Here is a 21,461-nt window from a genome sequence, read left to right on the forward strand (position 1 = left end):
ATATCTTATATGAGATTTAATTGATTAAAAGGGATACGCTTGTCTAGTTTAAAATCAGAAATGCAATATTTTCCTCTTACCTGTAGCACTATTTATTCATCTAGATTGTTTTTACTCGTGGACGAGAGGCTCATGCCCTTTACTGGACAGTATATAAACATTAATGGCATCCTCCTCAGCTGAGCTGTGACGTTAAATAGCTTGGTTAGCTTACTTAGCCTCTGGTCCTTAGGTAGATGCACGCTTTCCTCTGTGCAGTGATATGTAAAGAAAATAGATCCTACATGAAACTTTCTGTGACCAGAAATATTCCAATATAAGTTTTTCCTGTCTTTCCTCTCTTGCAGACCCCTAAATTAGAAACCACAGAACTACAATACCTGCACATACTGTATATTAGCAGTTAAAAGTAGCTTCACCTCAACCAGCTGCAACAGTACGATGCTACATAGACACTGAAGCATCCATATTAACAGTCTAATAGTGTATTACATGATAATATATCACTTGCAGGGGCCATTTTCCTGCCACTTTTAGAAGAAATATAAAATATATTTGGCTGATAATACTTCTGTACTTTTACTTCTCACGGAGTGTTCTGACATTGCTATATAAGCAGTATACACTGGCTGCTATAGAGCATTGTACAACTACATTTCCGTAAGGTGAGTATTACGATAAGGCATAAGGCCAATAAAACATTAGTTTTTCCCCACTAACGGGTGCACTGTGCTCATCTCATTTTGAGCCCTGGGATGATGGCAGTCGACCCCATTAAAACCAAAACAAACAGAAACACATACTCTCTGAAGGCAGCAGCTCCTTGTGGTTTGAGGAGAAAATATTGGTTTTCAGATAAAGGCCTCTTGAGTTCCTGTGTTAATTGGTCGTTAGAGCACAGAATTATCTTAATCCCCGAGTAAATGATTCATTACCCTACAGATGAGAGGCTAAAAAAATTGCACTGGGCCATGAAAAAGGCACACAAATGACAGCCTTGGAAGTAAAATCTGTTTATCTGGCTCCCCGCAGGGGGACTTCGGGTTTTATCGATGCCGGGCAGCTAAATCATATTTCCTGCGTCATTAACTGTTATTTTGCCGTTTTCCTGTTATTCTCTATTGTTAGTCTACCTCATATTGAACATTTCTTTTTGTTTACTTTTTAGACTTTCATTTCTCATGATTTCTGTCTAGTCAGAGTCGTGGGCTGAATGAAAACACTGCAGTCTAGAAGTATTACAGCTCAGCAGTGAAGTCTCTTCCTTCTCTGTGGTTCATGTGGCCAGTTTCATCTCACGCTTTCTTGCCTGTAACCATATTTGGCCTCTGGTCCACTGACGCAGCATAAAGCACAGCCTGAAAATTGCATCTACATTTCCATTTTTGCGTACACGCATACCAGTTGTAAGATCATTACAGACTTTATGTACTCTCAGCCACACCCAAGAGACTATTTTGCTTAAAAAAGTGGCTTTTAGTATTTTAATTAAATGAAAATTTCCCTTCTAATTTAATTATAAGAAATGAAAAGTTAATAAAGAAATTAATGAAAAGTGTCACATTTAATGCAACATTTTTCTGTCATGGTTTTTAATGCAATATTACCATTTCATACCATGTAAGTGTTTTCCTCATATACTTTTATTTGACTTGGGAAATATCTTGTCACAAAAATAACAAAGTATACCATGTATTTTCACATGTAAAATACAGAATACACACTATATATTCAGACATCCCCTCCCTGACCATGAGCAGTCATTTGCTACATCTAGTGGGCATTACACAACATTACAGACACTGCATGGTGCTGCTGAACACATGCATGTACGTACAGTATAACTTCGTACTCTAATGGTAAAATATTATCTAATAATAACATCCATCCACATGTTAGTCATACTGAATCATGCGATAGTCTGATCCAATAGAAGGGAGTTGTAGATGCAACCTTAAACAAATGTGTCTCACTGAGAAGAGCAGCTGCTTTGTAAGGATCCCCTCTTTTAGATGTCCAGGGCATTCAGGCCGAATTCAGAGAGCACTTCCTTGTAATTCTGGTGAAGGGTTGTGCTCTTGTCCTCCCAGCCCCGTCGAGCCAAAGACAGCTGGACAGTCAGGCTGTCTAGAGTCTCCTGCGGAAGTGAAAATGAGATGCAAGCAGGATTTTTTTTCCCCCCTTTAAATCACCCAGTTGTCTAACCTGATATCGCTCTCTTCCCCTTAACCACCTTTAACTGTGATGAGGTTCAAGATCAAGCTGATGAGAAGAGGCATGATTAGATTCTTTGTCATACTGGGAAAGAGGAAAATAATGATAATTACATATTAAAGTCTTAGCTCTGTAATCACAGGCTAAGCCCTCTGACAGGGCTCCAGGCTTGACCACTTATCTTTGAAGATCTGTGAACCGGTCTGTGCTCATCCAATAAGACACTGACCCCATTAAAAACTATGCTATTTTACAACCTTCAAAGCAAAATACTGCACCTATATATTAGCATTACATTGTTTATCATTATTGTGGATATTGTAAACATGAAACAGCTCTACAACAAGGTCCAGTATGACCAAGGACATATGATTCTTAAAGCTCCAGTGTGTAGGATTTAGGGCAGAAATGCTTGTATAAGAGTCATAATTATGTTTTCATTCTTGTGTTTCCAACACCTTAGAATGAGCCTTTTATACCAGCAGGTTCACATCCGCAGAGTGCATCATGTTGCACCGCAATGTCTCTGCAGTGGCCCAGAACAGACAAACCGAACATTTGCACCAGAGAGGGCCTTTTTTATGTTTTTAAAGGCCACCTTGAGGACAGTGAGACAAGGAGTGTTCAGTTGGTTGCAACTTGGAAACACACCACTAGATGCCACTTAATCTCTCACGCAGACCCTTTAAATCCAATAACAGAGCTGTATGACTTCTCATTTCTCAGCTGTGCTGGTTAGATAACGTCTCACATCTCACTGTAAATATAACAGTGGTAGCGGTGTGCATCCATGTTGACCTGCAGATTGATGTTCTGTAGCCCTGTAAAAGCAAAAGTCCTTATAAATCAAAGTAATAAAAAAGTAACAAAAAAAAGAAGAAAAGTAATAACTTTTAATGGTCACCATGTTTCAACTTTTAAATACCTGCTTCTGACAGTCGGGTGGAGGCTGAATCTTTTGTAGTGCTATCTGTTACGGTGCTGAGTACAATGAATGTTCACTAAGACTCATCTTGTGTAAAAAAAAAAAGATTCTCTTTCATGTGAGAAGCGGAGCAGAAGTAGGAAAGCTGATTACAGCGCTGCATCAGTTGCAATACATAGTAATCTTTGTGTTTAACACAGGCTTTGTCTTCTAAAGGAGCTTAAGAGCAAAAACCTGATGACCCCCTGTTGTGCCTTTAAAGCCCCTGCATGTAAATTGGTATTTAAAAAAAAGACACTGACAGAACTGGCACATTATCTCAGCAGCAAAAAGTCTTGCCATTACAATAATTTGAGTTGTTACGGTTATAAAACGAAATTACACATGCCCCTCAATCACCAACATGGAACCAGTTCACCAGTTCATTCCAGTTCGTGCATCTTATATTTGGAGCATTTCCGGCAAGAATAAATTGGTTCACAACCTGAAAAGATGGCTCTCTTGAAGTGGGCATGCCCTATTCTGCAGTCCATTTTGCTTTGTGCATTGCCCTCCGTTGATTGCACGACAATGGTTCCACTTATTATCATATCCCTAGGTGGCACCAAGCTTCCAAGAAACTTGAATGCAACCAGATCAAGAACCAGAGTTTATATGGTAGAAAAAGGGGCTACACAGTGGCGTTTACAGGTCCAGTGTGTAGGACTTTGTGGCATCTAGCAATGAGGGATTGCAACCAAATGAACAACCCTTGTCTTACCCTCCTCTACAGCGGCCGCTAAAAACACAAAAAAGGCCCTCTCTAGAGCCACAACATGGCGGTGCAACATGGAAGATAACCCGCTGTAAATATAAAAGGCTCATTCTTAACAGTTCCTAGTTTCAGGTAATTATACACAAATGAAAACACAAGTATTATATTCCATTTCTGCCCCTAAATCCTACATGCTGGACCTTTTCCATCATGTAACTGGTCTCAGACTGGTCTGCCATTTTGGACCAACTCATCTTCTCAGTGTACTGCAATCGAGGGTGCTCAAGTCACGAGCCGGCCTGTTGGGATAGAGTCAAACATGCATGAAATTACAGAAGCATGTGAGCAAATTTGCATCTCTCGCTTTGAGTGGAGTTCAACCTTGATGAACTTTAATGGGAGTTTCGCTTCAGCAGGCGATGGTCATATGCCTAAATTTGCGCATGTGTGACTGAACCCTTATACAGTGCGCTGCCTCTTCCAGTGGCTCAGTGCACTTCTCTTTTAGACCTGACCTGACCATCATAGAGAAGTGCCACTCCCTGCTCATCATTTCTGCTGAGAAAACCAGAGATCACGTACACGCAAGGCTGATCTCGGAGCACATACAGGAGGAAATACCAAACCACATGAAGTCAGCGTAGAAAAGTGGAAGAGAAGTGGAGCCAATGCTGACGTTTAACGGGTACAAGAAGTCCATCCTAATTGGCTAATTGGTTTACAGTGCATGGGGCCTCAAAGATGTCTGGTCAAGCCTAAAGAGGCCTGTTAGTGGCTGCTTCATCAGTAGCATTGGATCATGGGAGTTGCACTCTTCATTGTTAAACAACCACCATTAATTAAAAATCTGTCTGCAGGAATCAGGTAGAAATGTTAAGGGACGAGGTAGTGACTAAATGATCATTACCTTGAGTAAACTTATAGATTCCTCTGGGTTACAATATTGTTGGAAACATTCTGGATAATATAAGTACACAGCTCAACAAAATATACAACAAAGGTCAGTTCCATTTAGATATTTTAATGCAGAAATGTTACGCATTATGCCTTTAAATCAGTTTGTATTAGCTTTAATTTGGTTTCATGTGTTGCGACTCACGTGCAGGACCTTCTCGCAGTCTGTCTCCATGTTGTCCAGCTTGTGTTGGAGGTCAGATATGGTGGCGTCCTTCTCCCGTTCCACCTGCTCACGCTCTCTTTTCTCTCTCCTCAGTTCCTCCTGACACAGGCCTAGACAGATAAATGCTTACTGGCAGGCCATCATTTTCACTCTGGGAGCTAACTGCCTCTGTATTTATTCATTTAAGTTTAGAAAATTATATGTATTCATACCAAGCTCCTCCTTCAGCTGGCTGGCCTCCGTCTCCAGCCTCTTCACCTTGCTGGTCAGCTCTGTCTGCATGGTTTTGTACTGGCGACTGAGGTCTAGAATGACATTTGTGTCAGACTTAGGCTTCATTGCTGATTCAGTTTGTAAGGTTAATGCAGCAATCAGCTTAGGCACCCAGCTAATTAGACTTTTTGTTCCTCAAAAATTACCCTAACCTTGGCAAACACGCCCCTTGTCCTCACTCCCAGAGGGCTCCACCATTTATCTCAGGTTATTAACAGAGAGACTAATTGTTGATTCATGCCCCGTCTGCACCGTACCAGAGTTGACGTCCCTGTGGTCTTGTCTCGTGTGCTGCAGCTTCTGCTCCATGTCTCTCACGCGTCTCCTCAGGTCAACTCTATCAGACTGGACCTTTACGACGGACTCACACTGTAAGGCTGTGGTGAACACACAAACACATGCATGGGTGCATGCAATAACCCTTTGTAAAAGTACTAATGTAACAGTTCTGTTAACATTTTTTCATTTAAGCAAGCTAAAGCCTGATGAGTAAAACATGCTCAAGTATCCAATTACACTTTAACATGTAGGCTGTAATTACTGCTGTAGGTGGCACAGCTGGTGCTAGTCTCACTTCCAGTGAAAGTGAATCCACAACCATGTAAAAAAACATTCAAAGCACTCAAAATATCACCCAAATAAAAGTATACAAGATTAAGTCAAGGACTAATGATGCAGAAACATGGTTGCTTTGACCAGACTCCATTACTGTATTATTACCACTGTCTCAAGGTATGTGTAAGAAGCTTTTTATTGTTGTAGTCGATCATATAGTCATACTGTATGTTTGCATATAAAGCCTTAACCTGCAAAGTAACTAGTAACTATAGCAAAAGATACTATATATTATCTGTAAAATGTAGTGGATTACAAGTAGATAAAATAGTACAAGTAAAGTGGTTATTCTTAGGTAATCCGTTTCCTGACTTATTTTAAAGTAAAGTCAACTAAAAGTGTACAATTGTATCTATGTTCTACCTGTAATCCACTACATTTTCATGGGGGAAATATTACCAGTAGTACATGTTAGACTACTGCTGAAGACTAAACTGAGAAAATGTACTCACATATATACATTTTTGTTGGTAAGATTGTTGTGAGGGCATGTTGATAGCAACCTGAGCATGCTAGTGTTATAATAAAATCACAACCATTTTTTTCCCCTTTGTTTTATACATTGACATTTAATAGACTTACTGATCCATCCATTAATTATAAAAAATAATCAGTTAAAGTTAATTAATAATGACCCCAGAACATGGCAGATCAGATATTACTGTAGCAGAGCACAGTGTATGATAATAGAGTGTGGATTTAAACCTTTATATAGAGTGTTATTTATCGGTTTGCCCCTGGGTGCAATATCCACCACATACAATGAAATGGTATGTGACTAATACATTGATAGTTGTGTCTAAACATAGCCCACATTACACTCACCTATGCGATCCTGTAGGACGGCTATATCCAGAACACTGCGCCTATACTTTGCTTCCAATTCATTTTCGCCTGCAAGGAGACAATAACACACAAATAAGACAAATATAACATCAGAGGAGCACACACACAAAAAAAATGAATCTCATAAGTAAAAGTTACTTTTCTCTGCATTCTTCTTTGTGGTCTTTCTTGTTTTATTTCTCTTTGGAGGCATGTTTGGTGTCTTTAGGCTGGAGGACTTCACACTCACTGGGCACACACTCACTACACACAGGAGATGAGCCCTTTGTTGCTGAGTGAGTTGCCATGGCACTGAACTGTCCGGCTTGATTGATAGCTGATTGACTTTAAGGACAGCCAATCACAGCCTCACTGCGGGGCAACCTTGCCTTTTTAAGCTCTCGCACACAGGCCGTGTAATTGGATCCTTACTTTTTTTTAGTGGGACATGTCAAAGCGTCCTTTGTTGTCAGGGGTGACCGAGGCCAGCGCTGCATTCAGCATCCCTTGAACGTTTTATGAATGCTGTACAGAGAGAGAGGGGCGCGCGCACGACTACATTCATGACTCGTGAACGCGCACGGGGAAGGCGTGGAGTTTGGTTTTTTGAGGAGGAGGAGGAGGGGGTGAACGGAAGGGGACGTACAGGAAAGGAAAGGAAAGGGCCGCACATACACGTCACGGGGGGAAACAGAAAAATACTGGGCAATGTTTTATTCCCACATTTATTTATTCACCCCTGTCCTCGTGCGTGTGTACGTGAGGCTTTCGCAGTTTTGAAGCGCTACTTCCTCTCCCCAGTCATCGGCGAGTGCGCTGTGTCGTCAGCCTCGCAGCCCCGCAGAGGAGGGCTGACTCTGTCACACAGCCACTGAACTTCCCGTCAAGACACAGCACAGGCGAGAAAGAGCTGCCGCCGCTGCTGCCGCTGCTGACTGAGAAAAGGGGAACGACATCGGGGGTTTGTTAAAGAGGAGAGGACACACTCCAGTCCACAAGGCTTCTGGGCAGAGAAACGGTGCCATTGTCCTCCAGCTGAGGGCGAGCAGAGACAGGTCTGGTGCTCTGCTAATTAGCCTGCGTGGGTCCCTGCAGAGAGAGACAAGAGAGCAGCGCAGCTAGCTGCAGCACACAGCGGCTTGCACGGAGTGTGAGTGACCGAGGGGCTTGTTTTAGTCGTAATCTGGACATTTATCGGACAAACTGATGTTAGTTTTACGGATGGGAGCCTTTATCCGATAGTCATCCCTCCCTCCCTCTACCCCCTGTCGGACCCTGGCTCGGATTCGCCACTCGGGCGCTGTCCTCGCCGGGGGGTGCCGGATCACCATCGCCCGGACCAGCTTACTCCAGGCGGCGGTTCGGTCCCCCTGACCCCTGCCCTGCCTCGCCTGTCTGCCGCTCTGGCCGACCCTAGCCGAGCCCGAACATGGCAGGGAACCTGAAGAAAGGCGGGGGGCTCATCGGAATGATGAAGGATGCCTTCCAGCCACACCATCACCACCTCCACTCCCATCACCAGCCCGGGGCCGTGGACAAAAAGACGGTGGAGAAATGCTGGAAACTGATGGACAAGGTTCGTAAGCTAGCTAATGATCAACGCTAACGAGCCGTTAACGTAACAAGGAGCGCCTTGGATGCCTAGGGCAGCTGCTAGCTAACCGCAGCTAACTAGCGATAAGCTAGCTAATCTTCGGCTGCTGCAGGTCTGGCGTCGCTATACGCTAAGTTAGCTAGTCAGCTGGGGGGAGAGCCGTGGTTAGCCAACGATAGCTAATTTGCTTACCTAAACGGTATTGTCTCGTACCATATGTGGCAGGCTGGCTCACACCAGTTTAAAAGACGGACTTTTAACATTAATGTTAGCCCACGAACAGAGCAGTGTTTCCTTTAACACATCTGTTTGTTAGTACTGTGCCTCTCTCTGCTAACTAGTAGGAGCATCTAGCTTGTTTGGCCACGTTTAACTACAGTGGTGTGTTGTAAACATTAGCATTAACAAAGAGGGTAGATGGAGCGATAAAAGATACCACTCAGGAGTTTAATTTAGCGAATGTATGGCATTGTGCTAAAAGTAAACGGGCTGCTAGCACAGTGAGAGTCTCTCCTGTACATTGTTGCTCAAATATCTGCAGTCAACTGTCTGTCAGCCCCCGGAAACTGTAACAAAGCATTCAGAAAAAAAGACCAGAATTATGTATTTAACTAGGCCAATTATGCTCTTTCACAGGGGAGACTCATTTCACAGCTTCACTTCTCGGAAAAGTCTGTAACAGTTTGACCCCCAGTTTCCTGTGAGATTCACACAGCAATATTAGAGTGAATAGGAAGACAAGACACTCTTTTGTGTCTCCTCTTCCTCTTTGAGGCCTTAGTTCAGAGCCCTGATGTTTAGAGACCAAGTCCTTTTTTACAAAGCTATTATTAAGAAACCACATTCCAGTTTGTTTAGCTCCATTAGCAATCTGTGGTAGATTGTCTGGCCGGATTTTTCTCCACATTTGAGGAGGCACTGTATCTAACACAAATAAACAAAGAAAACAAAAGTAACGCTGCAAAGTCCGTCTCCTTTTCCTTCTCAGTAAATGTTCAACACAGTTTTTGTCCGTACAATACACGATGACGGGACAGCTGACCTGAAACCGCTCAAACCACCTGCACAGTCAGGTTAGCTTTTTCAGCTTACAGTAGGATAATAATTTACCATATTCATCTGGCCCAGTGAAACAGTTGAGGGGACAGCACCAGTGAGGTGAAAAACAAAAGAGCATCTTACCTTTTGATATGGCTGTAAGACCAAAAGTATTTTTACTCCACCAGATTGTTTAAAATAGCTGCGGAAACATTGTTCAGCGCTGCCTAAAGGGAAACCACAGCCCAACATATACTGTAGACCAACACCGTGTCTCTGAAAACACCCCCCGCAGTGGACTAAGTTAAATTTTTATCAGAAGCATGATGCTAATCTCCCTCCTCAGAGTTGCCTACATTAGCCGTTCTTAAAGTGTTGAGCGTAACAAACCTTTTATCATTGAATCCTTGAGTTTGGGATGCCCTGCGCAAAGGTGTGTTCTCAGCTGAGCTACGTGCATCACATTTAAACTTTTAAAAGGATTAAAAGTTCAGTCGTTAGGGTTTGCAGCGCTGTTAGCTATTCATTAATCAAAACGTTTTCTGTGGAAACCACCAGTCACACTTGGAATCATTGGCAATGCTCAGTTTGCTTATTCACCTCGACACTGAGGGTGAGGTGTATTGAAATCAACACACCTCGATGTATTTTATTTTGTTTTGTAGTTAAAACAATGAAAGTTACAGTTTAATGATGTGCCATACCGGTTCCAGCATCTGGTGGACAAGATTAATTTTCTGCCCTTTTATGTAACACTGATTTTCATTGATACCTTTTTAATATGCTTAAACAAGTGTAGGAAGACAGTGATGACTGCTGTGTCTGTCCGGCTTTAATCGATTGAGTGAGGCTGTTTCGAGCGTAGACACCAAACGCAACTCGGCTGTCTAATGCAGTTACAGAGTTTCTGGAAGATAAATAGATAATTCAGTTGCACACCATAGTTTGTCATCAGACTCACTTGCATAACATCATCCATATTGTTGATTTGCAAACTGCGAGGGAATTGACAATTAGTCCTTTTGCTTGAATTTGATATACTGAGGACAAAATATGTTTTCCAGGAATGATCGCTGAGCTGTGTGTTAACGGGGAGAGCAAAATTGACCTGTTTTACAGCTAAAGTTGAACAAAAATAAACCACAGCCAACTTTCCTTCCGTCTGGTTAAAGTTTAAATGACTTGAACATGTCAGGTGTAGACCGAGACCGAGACAAGAGAGACAAAGATGAGTGGAATGCAGTTTAGCTCGGAGGCAGTCGACATTTTACTTCAGGCCAGTAGCCTTGATTGACATTGACGTATGAGAGCACTGGGTTGTTGTGGCCTTGTACATGTGCATGCATGCATGCATGTGTATTTGGCTGAGTTATGTGTACAAGTGTTAGCATGGTGAATGATAACGTTAGTGGTGTAACATTGACAACAGACTTACAATGTCTGGTCTCAAACATATCCAGTGTGCAGAGACCTTCGTTTGGCAGCCTGGAGAAGGTTTAAGGGAATAGGAGCACGGTTTTGGTAATGATACCGAAGGCATGTTAACTGTCAGTTCAGCAGCCCAGCACAGATAAAGAATTGGCTTACGCCCAGGTATTACCACGAGCAAATTATCCAAAATACACAGAGGATACAAATATGTAGAAGTACTACCCTTCTAGTGTGCTACAGTGGAAGTTGTTCCTAGGTGTTTAATATCTCTTTTTCTCTCCTTCAGTTGCACCTCTGTTTGATTTGAATACATGAAATTATTGGGGCATTGTCAGTATCATCTGCTCAGTTTAATGCTGAGTGTAACATGAATAATCTTAATAAAGACTTCTATATTAGTTTGATTTCCTGGTAACATTGTGAAATCTTGTAGTATCCAACCCAACAATGCTTTATGTACCCTGGTGGTCTTTGATTAAAACACAAAGCAGTCTTAACTTTTAAATGACAAGTTAAAAGTAAAAAATATGGACAAGATGTCGCAGCACCTAAATATTTCACCTGTGGTCCACTTACACTCGGTATCAGCAGGAAGCTGACCTTTTAATGTTCAGACACCAATGATGGCCCACATGCTAAAAACATTTTGCATGTTGCTGTGGAATCAGTACCGCTTAAAATATCCCACTGGTCAAGTGTGACCTCATTCTTTTTGAGAGGCATTTGATACAGTGACGATGAAGTGGCCCATTTACAAAGTGAGATCAAATATTCCTAATATGCGACACTCTCAGGAAATGAAGCACGGCTCATTTGGGCCGTGGATACATGAGAGGTCCCTTTTTGAAGTTACATATGGAAGGGAAGGGATTATGATATATACTTGTGATAATAATTTACTACTAATCAGTTGCTGGTTGACGACAAATTTAGAGGAACTGGAAAAGTAAATGTCAGTATAAATGAAGCTTGACTTTTTTAAAGTTGTAGTATCTGTATTTAGTAGATCAAAATGTAGATATGTGTACATTCAAACCTTTTTGATGGTCAGTATGTGATTGTTGTTGTTTTACTATTGATGAGAATTGATGAGTCTTTGTGGTTCCAGACCTGCTTCAATTATAAACTGATTGATTATAAGTCTTTTGAGGTCTCATTTTCCCATCACGACAACCTGATGGCTTCCAAAAAGAAGCAGCAAGGAAACCCAAACCGACATTCTTGTAATGCTATTCCTGCCGTATTTCTTTCTAACACTTACTCATGATTAGTAGACAATAATTTGGCCCGGTCTACAAAAAGAACGAGCCATGTCCTGTTGTTGACGTGCAATTGTTCGGTCACCATTGAAGCCGACAGCACAGCCTCTACATCAGCACAGGTTCAAATCAGGACATGAGAACCTGAATTTTTTTGAATGCAAGTGTAGTTTTTATGCCTCTCTGATCACACAAGTCAGTTAGAGCCTGAATGCAGTGGTAAATATGACAGCAGCAACCATGTCTATACAGAGTGTTCTAGGCTGTCCGCCAGTGTCTTTGTAATGGTCAACGAGGTGACTCAGACACAGAGCAGCAGTACAGTGAGATGGGTGAGGAAAGGTTGAACATTACTGAGGACGTTGCCTGCATTCACACAGTCTGGTGAGCATGTAGTTGATTCCCTAAATTTCCATCTTTGATAAAGCCATTTAATAGGTTATCTCCCTGTTCACCCATTACAAAACTCGCCCTCTCTTGTCGTTCAACTTGAAATCTGGGTTCTTTCTTTTGGTAAAGGTTTGTGTCGTAACGTTTCACTGCAGTCAAAGTACCACAGTCAGTGCATCAGCTGTTCAAATTTGCAAGGCAATGATGCTAAAATGTTAAATCAAGAGAATTTGAACGTATAAGGCAGAAGTGTTCAAGGATGTGCAGATTGAAATGAGGAAGTGTAAACATCAGCAGCTTCTCTAAACATACTGAAGAAGTGGAGACAGCGGTGACCCATGATTATTGACAATGGCAGTCACATAAGGATGTTATAAGCTGTGCATGTGTACAAAAATGCCTCTGTGGGGCAAATTAATAAGAAATGGAGATAATGAAGTTCACAATGAGACAGAAACTGATGGGTGATACAACGATATGAATGGAGGTTTGCCTTCGTCCTGTTCAACCTTTGTCTTTTTTTGTGTGGATCAAAGTTGTGTGAAAGTGGTGAAATAACCTAAAGGCTTAAATCAGTCTGTATCTTATTATATAATGTGTAGACGTGCCATACTCGTAAGCCCCAAGATTGACTCTGTCAGGGCTTTTTAGGGCCTTTCTCATAGTCTTAGACTTTGTTGGCATTTTCCATTCTGTATGTGTTCAGTCTGGGCTCACTGACAATTTTCTGCACTAAAGATAAGTGCTCTAATACAGAATCGAGCTATATTATGCAAGACTCTGTCTATATGTTATAAATAATGTCTCACTGATGCACAGAATGAAAATGCGTAGTGGCAGATTTTCTTTCTCGCTCACTCTCCTTTAACCTCTTTCTGCCTTGCCTTTCTCATCTACCTTCTGTCTTGCACCCACTTCTTCTCTTTAACTGTATCTTATCTTCCCCCTCACATCCTCCCTGTCTGCAGGTGGTGCGCCTGTGCCAAAACCCCAAATTGGCTCTGAAGAACAGCCCCCCTTACATCCTGGACCTGCTGCCAGACACCTACCAGCACCTGCGCACCATCTTGTCTCGCTACGAGGGCAAAATGGAGACTCTGGGGGACAATGAGTACTTCCGGGTCTTCATGGAGAACCTAACCAAGAAGACCAAGCAGACCATCAGCTTGTTCAAGGAGGGCAAGGAACGTATGTACGAGGAGAACTCGCAACCCAGGTAAGTTAAGGGGAGAAATCTGATTCTAGAGGTAAATCATGTGAAAATGGCTCCGTTCCTGAGCCACTGTGTTGATTTTCTTTAATAAACCTGTCTGAAACAGGGTACGTTTGAGGTGTGAAGTCCACGTGATAACTGCTGTATCACAACCTCAGATTCATTCATTCCTTCTGAATAATTGCGACTGTTCAAGCACAGAGCGAACAATTGCTCCCATACCCAACCCCCAGGGTTGGTTGTAGCTCAAGATATATCAAAACAAGAGCAGAGAGGTGTTGTGGTTTGAGCATGTGAGCATCTGTGGTCAGAATGGCGCTTAATCTACAGCTGCCTGCCTGCCTGTCACTTTGTTTTTGTGCTTCTCTATCTCTACTATCTTCTTGAACATTTTGTCTTCACGTAGCTGTCTCACTGCAGTGCTTTCTTTTTTGAAATCATACAGTGCCTCCGTCTCTTATCTATTCTTTTCTCTTACGTTCGGTAATCTCCCTCTGTTCCTCTGAAAACAGATGCACAAGTGTACAGTTTTTATCAGATATCAGCAGCTGTCCTGTTTTTATGTGTAGAGGGAGTTGTAGAAGTGATATTAATGGGATATTCCTCTTGTTGCTCTTGTTTTGAAAAATGCCAAATGCAAAAAGGAGGTTTTTTTTGAAGACACAAGATCCACTGAAGACCTAAAGACAAAATTGATCTGCTCATAAGCACAAAGTTATCGTCGTGTTAATGAGCAGGCTCTGAGGTGCAAACGAGCTGCTGACGGAGCTGATCTTTGTATCAGATGTCTTTTGGTTCATGCATGCTTTGGGCAAATGCTGTCAAACCTAGTTGTAATAGGCTTCATGGACAGTAAATGGTGCAATGGTAGGAAAGTCTTTGCCAGGTTTCCCTTTAATCCAAGATCTAAGCCAGTATCAAATATTACCCCAGTAAGGGTTTTCTTCAGATCTGCCCCTAGGAAGGGTTCTTCTCTTGCTGGCAGTGGAAAAAGATGACTTATAAAAGATTTTTCAAAAGCCTTTATGTTGTCCATGTGTTGTTATATGTCTGGCTGTCGTTGGTCTGTCAGACAATGGCACCATGTGGATGCGGAAAAGGTTGGATAGAAAACATCGCCTCAGAGGACGCGTTACAAGTCAAATAAGACCTGAAATTGGGTCCATATGTCTGCCAAGTATACTTGTTTTTTAATCTAAAGAGGGTGTTCAAAACCACCCCAACAAACCTGATCAAAAGCAGTTTAGACAGCTCTATGTATCACTGGCTTGTTCTTGCTATCGATGTTTTCTGTGCTGCTGCAGAACTATGAGCCTGCTGCATTGATTTAGCTGCAGAAAAATGCAGTTTTCTTTCAGTTTCAAATCATACTGAACAAGAGGTCAAGTATCCAACTCTCAGTACCTTGAGAGTGTGTTGTTTGAGCGGCCATGTGGTCTTTGAAAGGGACGGCGCACATCCTTGATGGATAAATTAATGTTTGTTATTATTTAACAAAAATGTCAGAGGTTTGCTGGTCCCAGCGTCTTAAATGTAAAGATTTGCTGCTTTTCTTTGTCGTTCTAGAGACTGAATGATTATTTGATTAGCCGCAATAAATATTTGACGGGTTAATCGATAATGAATATAATGGTTATTTGCAGCTCTTCTCAAGACAAAAATAAAGCAAGCAAGAGTTTTTCAGGTTTGACCTGAACAGTGAGGGAAATAGTGACCCTGAAGAGAGGAGTTTATAAGTAGATTATGACAGTGATTCCTTTAAATCATTTCATGCGCCTTATCTTTCATAGTTTTCATGAATTTAAACATGACGTTACCATTTTTTGCTCTAAAATGCTACAAACACGTTGCTTTTACTAAATAACTCCGAGATGCCGACTAACTCACAGGCTTGAATCAGAAATATTTGGTTCAAAGCTGGTCTCTTCACACGTTAACACGTTAACCTGCTGCTTCTTGTTCTGAGAATATTAGGTAATCGTTATATCGAGCCAGTCCGAAGCGATACATCCTCATCTTGTTGCACAGTTCCTCAGTGAGATTCTTCTTTCTCTCTTACTATGACGGTAATCTTGCAGACAGGAAAAATCCTCACTAAGGCAACCAGAAAGAAGAGGAAGCTTCTGTCTCAACCACCCCTGGGTTTACCGTGTCATGCCAATACCAGGTCATTTTTTTTCTATGTGAAATTCATTTACATCATCACTTTGTTGCACCAAGTAGCTGCGCAGAAAGAAATTCCTGGTTAAAGCAGGGGAAACACACACACAGTAGCCAGGCATGACACACAAAGACTTCTATTGTTTGAGTGCAGAAGGCAGTGGCGGTGACACTAACCAATGAGTATCAGCCCACTTAAGAATGCTATAGAATCGACCAATGACGTTGAGCTGTTAGAGAGACTAGTATGTGGTTAGGCTGCAGCTGAGCTCAGCACATGGCTCAGATTGAAAAGTCGACTGTGAGGATAAAGATAATCTCACTGCCTGAGCGCAGAAAGGATAGTTTGATAATAGACGACTGCTTTCGCCGTGTTCTTCAGTTCAGCCTTAATTAGAAAATATGAGAACTCTGGCACTTATTATTTCCATCTCTGTGGTTTCAATCAGCATCAGCACTTGATAGCTGTTGACTTAAATGACGATGAACGGGACTCCGCTACTGCTTAATAGCTTTTTTTTCAGGGCAGAATGAAGGATCCGAGCGTTTCATGAGAGCCCTGAATGCAGCGTGGGTGGACATGCTATTTTGTGATGCCGTACAGACTTCTCCACAATGTCTACCCCAGAGATTCAGACCCTCTACTTATCCAGCCCCCCAGTCATATATATCCTACGCAGATTGTTTAGCTTAAAGTGGAAGTGGTGCAGTAAAAGCCTGGGGTTTGTTTTTTTGTCGAGGAACAGTCTGCTAAATTTGATCTTGACTTAACAAGAAGCTGAGTTGTGTGAGTAAGAGGTGCCGTGTATTTATGTCTTATGTAATTATGGTAGAGAGAAAAGAGTTTGATGTTGGTCACAGTAGAAGAGAGTGAGGATGAAAGGGACTCTGCTGTGAGTGAGACTTAATTATTAACACTGACAGCCCATATTCAGTCAAAATCAACAGAACACAATCAGCACTTCCTCCTTGTTTGCCTCGCTTACTTCCTCTTCTGGCTTTACACAGCACAGCTGAGAAATTTTCTGGCTTCAGACAGAGTTGACAAAAACCCGCACAGTATTTCTTTGGTTTCATTTGACAGTTTGTTTGAGTGGATAAAGTGTGAAAATGTTTTTCCTTTGCCTAGTCTGAAAAGATAGTGACTATAAGAAGAGAGTGCTATAATACCAACCAGATTGCATTGTAAAATGGTTCATTTTTGTGAGTGAAAAACTAGAAATGAAACAGTGAGTTGATGACATGAATTTGTCTAACCATTAACCACCAACTATTTTGATGATTGTTAATTTCAGTCTTTGCTGGCTCCAGTTTCTCAAACCTAAATGTGTTTTCTGAGTTTCTCTGTTTCATATCATTGTAAACTGAACATTTGTCGGTTGGACAAAACAATTTGAAGACCTCACCTTGGACTCTGGGAAATTATGATGTTTTCACAGACACAGACATAACAATTAGTCGAGAGGATAATTTGCAGATTAATAATGAACATTTTCTCAGGATATGACATTTGTAGGGCTGCAGCTAACAGTTTAAATCATCTTCTAATTATTTTTCTCGATTACTATCAACCGCCTGTCGAGAGTCCAGGGTGACTTCCTCGTAGATGTATGAAGAAAAACTCAAAAACCTCATAGTTGAGGAGCAGAAATCGGTAGATATTTGACTTTTTTTGCTTCAATTTATCAAAATGGTTGTAGATTAATATTCAGTAGACTAATTTCCATCGACATGTAATTTTAGCTATTAAAATTTGCACAAGACAAAAACAAAAAGCTGGCAGACTGCCTGAAGCATCTAGTGAGGACTTTGGTCTAAAGAAAAGGTTTGCTAATTAGGTTTGGTAAATTGTTCTGTGAGAAATGAGTTTTTCTTCTTGTTTTTAACAGAGCTGCTTTGTCTATAGCCAGTATATTCATCTGTTTATGGTCAGATAGGAAACTTATATGTTGAACATAGTCCCTGAGAAGAGTGCTACACTAGAAGGGCTGATCAATGTGTCCTCAGACCCCCCCCCCTCCTCTGTGGGTCTAACCGGATACTGTTTTGACCTCTGTGTGAGAGTCTGTTTGATCGCCTTCCTGGGCTAAACTGTCATTGCATCCTGACCACCGTCGATAGGTCCAGCTGGTCACAGGAAGTGGTGGGCTTATAGGCTGCAGGGTGATGCAACTGCACTGTGGGACACTGCAAAAAATGGTATATGTTGTTCATACTATTTGTAGTATGGGTGTATATCTCTTACAGCCTAACTGGACTCGTATCTTATCTGTGGATATAATAGGGCCTACCTGATCTATTGCTGGTGAAAGGCATTATGGCTGTTGGCTTTGTGTTAAGCACTCTTGACAAAAGACAACTTCATTAACAAGTAGGTCTGATTTTAAAAATCCCAAGCTAGAATTGTTAGTTCCTCAACATTTGATATCGATCATGATGTCAAACACATGTAAAAGAATTTAAACAATTAGTCGATTAATCACTTGGTTGGTTGTCAGAAAAATAGCTATCGATCCAAACACTAATTAAATGTTTAGTCATTTTTCTATTTCTTCTTGTCTTTATTTCATATCGTTGTATCGTCTTACGGATGTTGGTCAGACAAAGCAAGAAATTAAAATGGAAATTTTTACTTTTTTTCGGACATTTAAAAGACTTAACAATCTTCAAATTAATCAATAACGACGAGTATCATTATTTGCATCCCTAACAGTTTAATTCTCACATCGTTTAGCCCTACACTTCACTGCTAGCCCTCTTTCTTAGCTTGCCTCCTTCATCATTACCTTCCTTTACTGACAGTGTATTACTGCAATCCTTTGCACAATAGAAAAATGCATCCAGACATGATATTTTTACAATAGTCGGTTGGAACGACTTCCTCTACCTTCTACTCATTCAGCCTTCCCTGCAGCTACTGCCATTCAAGCTTTAGCGGCAGGTGCCTCTCATTCAACAGTGATTTGGCTCCTTTTCTCTTGACTCATTGTGACAATGTTCAGTTGTTTTATAAATGTTTCCATAGTTGCCACTGTGTAAAATGTGCATACTTGTAAAGTTGTTAAGAGATTTGGTTGCACTACAAAAATGCTAACTGCTAAAATTAACATTGGAGCAAACATTCATCATAATTTTTAAGTTTCTAAATATCACATGCACTTTTTAATTTTATTCCTGTTTTAGAAATTGCCAAAGAGCTGTGTTATGTCTCTGTCAGAAACTTGGTGAAAGGTCCCCACTTTGCATGAGGCCTTTCTCTCTGTGGGTCGGGACAGGTGCTTGGTGCTGTTGTGTCTAATGCCACTACACAGATACTGGCTGCTGTTGCTACTTGTCACAGCACCTGTCTGTCTCTACTTGTGTTTTGGGTATAATTCTCCGTAAAAGTTTATTTTTTGTTGTTGCTCGGGTCACATTTTGCTAACGCTATCAATCCTTGACGAAAGGATCAGAGCATGAAATTTATTCTGCTACTGTTTACAGTAAAGTGCATCTGTGCCATCAATGATTGATGCAGTCAAGCCTTTGTAGGCAGAGAAAAACATGTCATTGTATGGTACAGTACCTCTGGTATTTGCAAATGTCATTTGCACCCATTCCTATTTTGGTTCACTCAGAGAGCCCCGTCCTAAAATATGACTTCCTATTTTCTGTAAACGTACTTGACATCCATGTGAAACAAAGGTTTGTCTCTGCTCTGCTCTTGACTTTGACTATCTGAAAACCCATCTTATCATTGCAGCTGTACAACTGCCGTATGTGTTTGCAGTATTGGATGGAGCCATGAGGAAATGCAACGGTGCATTACAATGTTGTGGGATCAAATTGATTGCGGGAGCAAGTTTGCATGAATATCAGTCATTCTTCTTTTATCAGTAGCTGCTGGGCTAAGCTTAGTTTAATGATTTAGTTACTCCCACTCGAATTTAAAAAACAGAACTGCGGTCATGGTTGTGTGATGTTTTTTACATACAGTATATATATATATATATATATATATATATATATATATATATATATATGATTAAGAATTTTTAGATTAAGAAGATAAGTTTAAACTTGATAAATTTTGACAGTTTAATCTCACAGTATAGTTCAGTTAGAAAAACACTACAATGAACTGAAAGAGATAAGATTGTGCCCAGAGAGTGGTCTGCTGCATGCATTTCCCCGCTGGTCGATGATTTGGTTTTACCAGAACTCATATGACTGAGTGTCTGCTATCACACCGTCTAAATAAATGTTGGAGGTGTTATAGTTAATGCATTGTTTCCCACGGAAGTGAAACACTCAGTTTTGCTCAATAAGTCTTTGTTAGTAAGTCACTTATCTGTTGCACTTTACCTGTAAGGAAATGAGTAAGAATTGAACCCTTTCATCTCAAATTGAGCTTTACCAAAAAATAACCCAGAAATCTTTGTCTTTGTTACGCACAGGTTGAATAAACACTGTTATAACTATGTGCAAAAACCAATGTTTTTACAAAACTTTATATCGACATCCATGGCAAATTTCTTCTATAATTTTTAATGACTCATTTTGAATAAAGACCAGGAGAGAAAAGGCTTAATATAACCACTAGGTGTGTCAAGGCAGACAATGTTGAAATGTAAATGTTAAAAGCTTTCCAACTCTCTGAAATCAGACTTTTCAAACATGCTAAGTGGTAGCACATCCTTGCTATGTCCTTGTACCGTTTGGCTGTTTTGTAATAGGGTCATACGGTATTGTTGCTGAGTACCTTACCATTGTAAACTGGCTGTGGGCTGTTTGCTCAGATGTATCCGATGTAGGTTGTGACTGACAATGAGGCTGTTCAGACCCTGTGATCTGATTACTGGCGAACAGCTCCAAGTCTGTCAGTTCACACCTGGCATTCACATGCATCTCGAGTGAGTACTTGTGATCAGATCTTTCTTCCCATACTCATATGCAGATGAACAAGTACATAGCAGATGCATACAGACAGCCAAATGAACACGAAGTTCCAAATAATTAACAATTTGTCATTTTTTAACATTTTACAAAGTTTCTCCAAATGGCATGGCCATTCTGCAAATGGCTCATAGATTTAGTGGTCAAATTCAAACATTCACTAGCCTTTTGGCTGGTGGACAAAAAGTTAATTTTGCAACCTGCTTATTGTTATTAATGAAGTATCTATAGCCGGCACACATTGCTATCTTTCATCACCCAGGCTAAAGCCACAGAGCTGTTTCACACTACTGATGTTCTCTGTATGTACTCTTAGATATGAATCAAACTGAATGTGCTGCTTTTTGTGGCTCACATCTCTGTACAAACTGAGATGGATTAAGAAAAAGAAAGCGTTGTCTCTCTCTCTGTGCTGCCGCAGCAGGGAGTCTTAGTTGGTTGTGATGGACTTGGGAGTAGAGTAAAGGAGGCTTTTAGTGGTTAGCCTAGCAGCCAAACGGCTATCAGCCCTGCGAATGGAAAACACAGTTCACACTCTTGAGGGTGCGGGTGTTTCAGCTTCAATTACATTTGCCTACACTTGTAGCTTGGGGCTCTACACACACACACACACACACACACACAAATAGCAGAGCATCATGGTTATTTATGTCACTGCGGTATCAGTGAGTAGCCGACTCACGTTGTCCTCACACTATTAGATTATGGTGATTAG

At 41.1% G+C, this 21,461-nt stretch overlaps 2 protein-coding genes across 5 annotated transcripts in view; one reads left to right on the forward strand and one right to left on the reverse strand.

The window, feature by feature from the left end:
• Positions 1-1,623: 1,623 nt before the first annotated feature.
• On the reverse strand, positions 1,624-7,264 carry drc12 (dynein regulatory complex subunit 12 homolog). 4 transcript variants are annotated; one of them, XM_084350083.1, is made up of 7 exons: positions 6,886-7,246; positions 6,727-6,795; positions 5,544-5,663; positions 5,226-5,318; positions 4,993-5,123; positions 2,206-2,298; positions 2,103-2,137 (listed from the first exon to the last, which is right to left on the reverse strand). In XM_084350083.1, the coding sequence occupies exons 1-6, from the start codon at positions 6,938-6,940 to the stop codon at positions 2,236-2,238; spliced, it is 531 nt and encodes a 176-aa protein (XP_084206209.1). In that variant the 5' UTR covers positions 6,941-7,246; the 3' UTR covers positions 2,103-2,137; positions 2,206-2,235. The 4 variants fall into 4 exon arrangements, with proteins under 4 accessions (XP_084206208.1, XP_084206209.1, XP_084206210.1 ...); XM_084350084.1 differs by having other exon boundaries at positions 2,105-2,137; positions 2,206-2,262; positions 6,886-7,243; XM_084350082.1 differs by lacking the exon at positions 2,206-2,298 and having other exon boundaries at positions 1,624-2,137; positions 6,886-7,264.
• Positions 7,265-7,402: 138 nt separating this feature from the next.
• The window catches only part of cbl (Cbl proto-oncogene, E3 ubiquitin protein ligase), a 40,186-nt gene continuing 26,127 nt past the window's right edge, over positions 7,403-21,461 (forward strand). Inside the window, exons 1-2 of the mRNA XM_084350081.1 lie at positions 7,403-8,302; positions 13,407-13,654. Of these exons, the coding sequence (XP_084206207.1) occupies positions 8,156-8,302; positions 13,407-13,654 (395 nt within the window). The 5' untranslated portion in view covers positions 7,403-8,155. The remainder of the gene's footprint in view (positions 8,303-13,406; positions 13,655-21,461) is intronic.

The sequence above is a fragment of the Pagrus pagrus genome (genome assembly GCF_965226575.1).
Source record: "Pagrus pagrus genome assembly, chromosome: 4".
Classification (NCBI taxonomy): Eukaryota; Metazoa; Chordata; class Actinopteri; order Spariformes; family Sparidae; genus Pagrus; species Pagrus pagrus.